The sequence below is a fragment of the Borostomias antarcticus genome (genome assembly GCF_949987555.1).
Source record: "Borostomias antarcticus genome assembly, chromosome: 19".
NCBI classification, from domain to species: domain Eukaryota; kingdom Metazoa; phylum Chordata; class Actinopteri; order Stomiiformes; family Stomiidae; genus Borostomias; species Borostomias antarcticus.
Window position 1 is genome coordinate 2,431,257 of NC_140252.1, and position 7,429 is coordinate 2,438,685.

At 43.2% G+C, this 7,429-nt stretch overlaps 2 protein-coding genes across 2 annotated transcripts; one reads left to right on the top strand and one right to left on the bottom strand.

Moving 5' to 3' along the window:
• Positions 1-473: 473 nt before the first annotated feature.
• LOC311321568 (histone H2A-like) lies at positions 474-1,502 on the bottom strand (the record flags this gene model as incomplete). The annotated part of the gene is made up of 2 exons (XM_084453563.1): positions 474-872; positions 1,473-1,502. 2 exons carry the CDS (start codon positions 1,500-1,502, stop codon positions 474-476), a joined length of 429 nt encoding a protein of 142 aa, XP_084309689.1.
• Positions 1,503-6,148: 4,646 nt separating this feature from the next.
• On the top strand, positions 6,149-6,559 carry LOC311321669 (histone H3.2; the record flags this gene model as incomplete). Its single annotated transcript, XM_084453674.1, has 1 exon — positions 6,149-6,559. The coding sequence occupies one exon, from the start codon at positions 6,149-6,151 to the stop codon at positions 6,557-6,559; it is 411 nt and encodes a 136-aa protein (XP_084309800.1).
• Positions 6,560-7,429: the final 870 nt, after the last annotated feature.

Consider the following 7,429-nt stretch of genomic DNA (forward strand, 5'->3'; position numbering starts at 1 on the left):
GTAGCAATGATGCTCTTTTCTGTCCATTATTGCATAAGTCTACGAGGAGATCAAGCCATTTATACAGGGACGTCTAATTATTAGGGAGGACAAACTAGGTCATTCATGCAGCACACTTCATACACAGGCAACACGAAGCGTTTCAATTAAACACGTTTTAAATTAAAACCAAGAGAAATACAACTATGCCCAATACCCAACCCAATAACCTAAACAAATGTCTGCAACAACTTCAAATCAGACTGAATTAGCTCGATTTCAAGCGAGACTCCTACTTGCAGGAGTCTCATGTGGGCGAATGTGCCTCAACCCGGGAGGTGGCCCACGTAGTCGCAAGCAACGGAGAACACGAGGATGATGGAAACGCATTCCAGAGGACAATGGAAATACACTTTGCGCTTTTTAAGGATAGAAGTGGGTGGCTCTTAAAAGAGCCTTTGGGATTATTGGGAGAATTCACGTCAGTGGAGACTTCACTTGGATTTGACAGCCTTCTCGGTCTTCTTGGGGAGAAGCACTGCCTGGATGTTGGGCAGCACGCCGCCCTGGGCGATCGTCACGCCTCCGAGAAGTTTGTTGAGCTCCTCGTCGTTGCGGACAGCCAGCTGGAGGTGACGGGGGATGATACGAGTCTTCTTGTTATCACGGGCAGCGTTGCCGGCCAACTCCAGGATTTCAGCAGTCAGGTACTCGAGCACAGCGGCCAGGTAGACCGGTGCACCGGCTCCCACACGCTGGGCATAGTTGCCTTTACGAAGCAGTCTGTGAACACGACCCACCGGGAACTGGAGACCGGCGCGAGATGATCGAGTCTTGGCCTTGGCCCTGGCTTTGCCTCCTGTTTTCCTTTTTTTTTTTTTTTTTTTTTTTTCCTAAGGATCAGTACTTGTTTCAGATTAACCATCCTGGTTCAAGATACCAGTGGGGCCCAAATACTTGGGTGCTGAGACGTTCACATCATATCCTTAATTTTTTTTTTTTTTTTTTTTTTTGCAAATCTTTATTTAATTAATGTAATCTCATATTTTATAACTTGTCCCATTTTAACATACAAATTAAAACATAATTTAAAAAACAAGAATATCCCATTTTTCTCCTTGCTTCCGTTTCATATCCAAAGATCTTCTTCTTTTCAGCTCTACCATTATTTGTTTAATTACAATATCACTAGTGATGACAACATTGTTAATGGACATCTTGCAACGTGTCTTCCATATTTGTGCGTTTACTATGCAGATTATTAAATACAACAGACCTTTATATTTTTCATCAATATTGTTGTCAGTTATTCCATAAAAAACAGATTCTGGTTCAACTTTAATAGGCATCCCGATGTTCTGAATAGCTTTCCAGACCTCTTTAGTCCTGCTGCACTCTAGCAGCAGGTGTTCCAAAGTCTCATCGACCGTGCATGTTGGCATTGGGCATTTGGTTGTGGTTACATAGCAGCTCCACTTTACAACCGCTCTCACCGGCAGCCTCCTAACTGAGATCAGCCACATTATGTCTCTGAGGGATTCTGATATTAGTTTCCCCCAGATCCTTTTAGTGACCTGTTCGCTGTCTGGTGTGGACAGACCTCTGTACTTAATCGTTCCACCATATATACTGTTGGCTATTTTGTCATAGATTTCCTTGTTTGATTGAGTGCACCAGTCAATTTGTAAATGTTCATATTTTTTTACAAAGTCACTATATATGAGCTTGTAGTATGGGATGTCTTTTCTACCTCTTCCTATTTTGTGCCTCCATTTTGTGACATCACCAATCCAATTCACATTTCGGCTCATGCCTTTTGCAACTGTTTTACACAGGTTTATCATCAATTTAATGCCAAAATCAACGGAGCCTAAACCTCCGAAGACTCTTGGCTTGAAGAGGAGTTCTCGTTTGGTCACTTCTCTGGTAGTGCCCCATACCAACCGACAACCTGCTTTGTTTATTTTCTTAACAGTTTTGTCAGTCGGCGGAAACACTGTACTCAAAAACATCATTTTGCTTAAAATGAACATTTTCATGATGTTGATCCTCGATTTGAATGTAGTTTTTTTATTTGTCCATTTATTTATTTATTCTTTAATCTCAGCCTCTTTATTGTCCCAGTTCCTTTGTGCAGAATCTTTGTTACTTACTATTAAGCCCAATATTTTAATTTCATCCTTTATTTCTATATCGAAAGGAGTTTCCATGCCGGGTTTCCCTATCCATACTGCCTCCGATTTCTCTTGGTTTAGAGTGGCTCCTGAAACTGATTCATATAAATTAAAATGTTCTTTTACAATGTCAAGTTCAGATTGTGATCTTATAAAAACTGTAACATCATCCGCGTAAGCAGAAATGATGGATCTCTCTTGCCCAGCCAGAGGAATTCCCTTCAGGCGCGCGTCATCTTTAATTATTTTCATCAGAGGGCTTATTGCCAACACGTATAATGCACTACTAAGAGGACAGCCCTGCTTTACTCCCCTCTTTATGCTTATTTCCTCTGTCAAATGACCGTTTATGTTAACTTGGCACATTGTTTTGGCATACATGCACTTAATCATGTTGACAAATGCCACAGGGAAACCATAATGTTCCAATGTCTGCCATAAATAGTTCCTTGAAATCAAGTCAAAAGCCTTCTTTTGATCCAAAGCTACAATATAAAATCCATCTCCTGTCTTCTGGTGCAGAATTTCTCGCAGTGTGCACAAGTTGTCCCACATTAATCTGCCTTTAACTGCACAGGTTTGTTCTTTTTCTATTAATGCGTCCAGGCAGCTTTGAAGCCGGTTCATCATTACTTTTGCATAGATCTTGTAATCAGTGTTAGTTAAAGTTAAGTGCCTCCAGTTGTTGATATTTCTTTCGTCTCCTTTTTTATATAATAGAGTAATTACTCCTTTATAGAAGGACTCATGAAGGATGCCCTGTTTGATTCCTTCGTTGAAAGCCCGGGCCAGCAGTGGGGAGACCTCGGAACTAATTTCCTGATATAGGTCTGCCGGCAGGCCATCTTTTCCAGGCGCGCGTTGCTTATTCAGTTGTTTAATTACCTGTTGAATTTCATCTGCTTTTATTTCATCAGTGAGTGAGGTGGGATCTTCACATTTACATAAATCCGCAGATGTCAAGAAGTCTTTTGTAGCCGATTCCTCGAAGGGGAGTTCGTCATACATCTTATCAAAGATTTCTTTGACCGTCTGTCTCATCTTTGATTCATCTGTGATTACTTCCCCGTTCTCGTTTAGGATAGCATTAATTCGTTTGCTTTCTTTTCGTTCCTTGTATTTATTTATAATAACATTGATGTTCGCTTCATCAGGGAGCTGCTGACCAGAGCGCAGCTTGATGCTTGTAGCATTCTCTTTGTTGAATTTCTCTATAACATTTTCCAGCCTTTCCATCTCCTCTTCGTTGTCATCTCCTCTGACTCTGAGATTAATTAATTTATCAACGGCTTGATTATAGATTCTATTTGCTTCTTGATTAATTTCTTTACATTTCAGTTTCAGGAATATTTTAATTTGTTCTTTAAAGAATTCCCAGAATTCACAGTCACTCCCCACAAGGCACCTAAGTGATTTTATTCGATTGATTTCTTCTTTTAATTGCAGCAGTAGTTTTTTATTTCCCAGGCACTGGGTGTTTAACTTCCAGTAGTTTTCCTTCTTTTGACCTGGAATTTTAATGAGAGATCTCACTGCTAAATGGTCAGTGTATGACAAAAAAGTTGTTTCATATTTCAATATGTCAATATTACTTGAGACATATATTCGGTCTATTCTTGTCTTGACATACTGGTCGGCTCGTGTATAGCCCCTCTGATTTGGAAATAATTGCCTACAGCAATCCTTTAAACTAAATTCATCCATCACGTTCTGTAGGACTTTCCCTTCTGAAGATAGCTTAAATGGAGTTTGTGCTATCCTGTCCAGATCCTCCGTGATTGTATTAAAGTCACCACAGACGAAGATGGGGTAACTAACACACAGGTGCTCCCGCAGTTTCATGAAAAGCCCTTTCTTTTGCATTTTAGTCTGACCTGTGTAGATGTTAATTATTCTAATTTTCTGGTTTTTAAAATGGCAGTCCACAAGTAACATTCTTCCTGGTATTATTTCTCTATTTTTTAAGATGGTCACTTGTGATGTGAAGAAAATTCCGATCCCATCAGCTTTGTCTGTTCCTATTGTTAAAATTGCCTCTCCCTTGGTCCATCTGGTTCTAATGTCATCAAGGTCTTCAGTGGTGGTTAGTCTTAGCTCTTGAGCACAAATTATGTCGCATTTCATGTTTAAAAGCGTGTCTATTTTTAGGTCTCTGTTTGTTATCGATTTTATCCCTCTTAGATTACATGATTGTATTGAAAATATAGTTTCCATAACGCAGAGGGAAATAAAAAGATATATTAATCTAATCATTGCGCTTTATTGGGATTTTCTCTTCTTTTTCTTTTCTTTCCTTTTTGTCTTAGGAAGGTCAGGAGAGTTCCTCACTCTTTTTCCCTGCTGGGTGGGTTTTTTTTCCAGGAAGGCTAGAGAGTACGGACTGAGATCCGGAGTGTCGCTGCACTCCCCCTCCTCCCCTCTCTCTTCCCCCTCCCCTTCAGAGTCACCCCAGATCCGATTGATCGCATCTTGCAGCGGAATGGTCTCTGGCGTTACGCACCTCTCAGGTTGGTGACTGGGGAGGTCATCTTGGGTTACTCCAGTCTGGGTAAGTTGAGAGCTAGGTGTGGGGTTGGAGCTGCCATTAGGCTGCATCTTTCTCGGGAGGGGCTGCGGGGCAGACCTATCCGTCTTCTGTTTCACTACAGCAGCTGCTTCTCTCTGTGATCCTTCGATGGGAGCAGGCGCATCTGGTGCTTGTTGCTGCTGGATCTCCGTAGATGGCTGGTTCTCATGGTCGAGGATAGGGTCTTCGACAGAGGCAGTGTTGCCTACGTGGCTCTCTGGGGCTGGCTGCCTGTCTCCCCTTGCTCGGTTGCTATATGAGTGTGGGCATGTAAAGTAAGAATGTCCCACTTCCTCACACAAACTACACACACCCTCGTAAGTGCAGTCTTTACCTTTGTGCCCTGTTTGCTTGCACTTCCAGCACTTCACAAGGTCGCAATCTTTGACTTGGTGAGTCGAGGATTGACAGATAAAACATTTCTGCACTTGACCTGAATATGTAATTTTTCCATTATACGGACCAAAAGCAATTGAGTTTGGGAGAGAAGCAAAGCTCCCATCTGCATCTCTATTGAGTTTAACCCGGTACCTGCGCACTCCATACCAGAGGCCAAACTGGTCGACTAGCTTTTCAACTGGACCTATGATTTTACAGTATCTAGCCAGGTAGGCATCGATGTCTTGGTCGGCTACTCTGGCTGTCCAGAATTTGACGACTATAACCAGCGAATCTGCAGGCAGGGAGGACTGGATTTCAAAATCCTGCCACTGCCTCTCTCTTGCTTTATTAGAGAAAAGAACTAAAAACTTTCTCAGTGCATTTTCTCGGTGGAAGGTTAACTCAAATTCTCGCTTATTTGGAAGCGCTATATACGAGTAAATGTCTTTAACCTCTATCCAGGAGGACTGAAAAAGAAATTCTCCAAGAGTGGAACGGCTTGGGGGTTCGCCTAAACCTACAAATCGTAGCCGAGCCCAGAAACGCCCAGCCCTATCGGGAGGCTCCCCCGGTGGGGGCATTATAGCAAATATAGCCTATCTCTCCTTAGCTATATTCTATTTCACTGTAAGGCGTGAAAACGGAAAACTCTGAGTACTTTTTTTTTCAAATGAAGGTTTTTTTTAACCTCCTGTTTGCCTCTTCCACTCATCTTGATTACGTCAGTAATTCACGGTTTACGACAGTATGCCTCCTGTTTTCCCCCTTCCGCTCATTTTCAATATAGAGGTAGTTTACTAACTCAGTAATGTGACACAACGGCGGTCGGATTTTTATACCTTCCGTAAAGTGGCGCCCTTTTGCTTTTGTCGCTTTATCCAATCCCAGTCTCCGTGTTAATAGCCAATGGGGAGAAGGAGGCGATAGCCAGCCAATGAAGTAGCCCAGAGAGGCTGTCCAATCAGCGCACGGCAGCTGGCGTTATAAAAAAGGCACATTACGTTCTTGAAAGCTTTAACTACGACTCGCGGAGAAGAAAGCTGAGATCATGGCCAGAACCAAGCAGACCGCCCGCAAATCCACCGGTGGCAAAGCCCCGAGGAAGCAGCTCGCCACCAAGGCGGCTCGTAAGAGCGCACCCGCCACCGGCGGTGTGAAGAAGCCTCATCGTTACAGGCCCGGCACAGTAGCCCTGAGAGAGATCCGTCGTTACCAGAAGTCAACCGAGCTGTTGATCCGCAAGTTACCCTTCCAGCGCCTGGTGAGGGAAATCGCTCAAGACTTCAAGACCGACTTGCGCTTCCAGAGCTCTGCTGTGATGGCCCTGCAGGAGGCCAGCGAGGCATACCTGGTCGGTCTCTTCGAGGACACCAACCTGTGCGCCATTCACGCCAAGAGGGTGACCATCATGCCCAAGGACATCCAGTTGGCCCGCCGCATTCGCGGAGAACGCGCCTAAAATGGTCTGAGTTCCTTTATAACTTCAACATCCCCCAAAGGCTCTTTTAAGAGCCACCTCATTATCTCTAATAATAAAGCAAATGTGTTCCTATTGCAACCTGCACAGTCTAGTGCTTCCAAATGGGGGTAGTTTGGACTGCTAGTTCTACTACACTGTCCATCACCACCGTCATGACATCCACGAATACAATGCAATTATTTTCGTGCATTGACTTTACGCCCAGCCATGGGTTTCAGCCTGTACCGTCTTTTTTGACACCCAAGAAGAGAACTTGGAACTGAATGCAAGTCAGACTTTAGTCTCTTCTAGCATTTGATTACAGCCTCAGAAAGTATGAACATAGTTTCAAAATGGTTTATTCAAACACTAGTAACATGCTTTGTTTAGCGTATGAGGTGGTTTAAACAAGTGAATAGCCGTTCAATCTATTTTAACGTGATGGGAAAACCACAGCAAAGTGAGATTAAGGTTGTTGTTTGTTTTTTTTACTCCTGCGTTGTGGCATGTTACAGGTGGACTATTTAGTGTATCATACCTAAACAATACCACAAAGCGGGTAAAACAAAGTCACAACAAGCAACAAAAAAGCCCTTTAGCTCCCTCTAGTGGCTATAGTTACATTATGGTACAGATATGGATTTCCATCAACTCTATATCTTTTGGCTGTGGTGCCTGTCTTTACCCGTCTTTTGGCAACCCCTATGTCTTCTCCTCATTTGGATAGTTGAGAACAGATTGTAGCACAGCTAAGACAGACCTCCATCCTGTCAGTCACAGTGTGAGATAGTACTGTATCCCTCCACGGTTCCCTCAGGTCAAATGGGAGCTGAAGGAGGTGGATGTTGATGGTCCCCAGTCCCCAGCCCA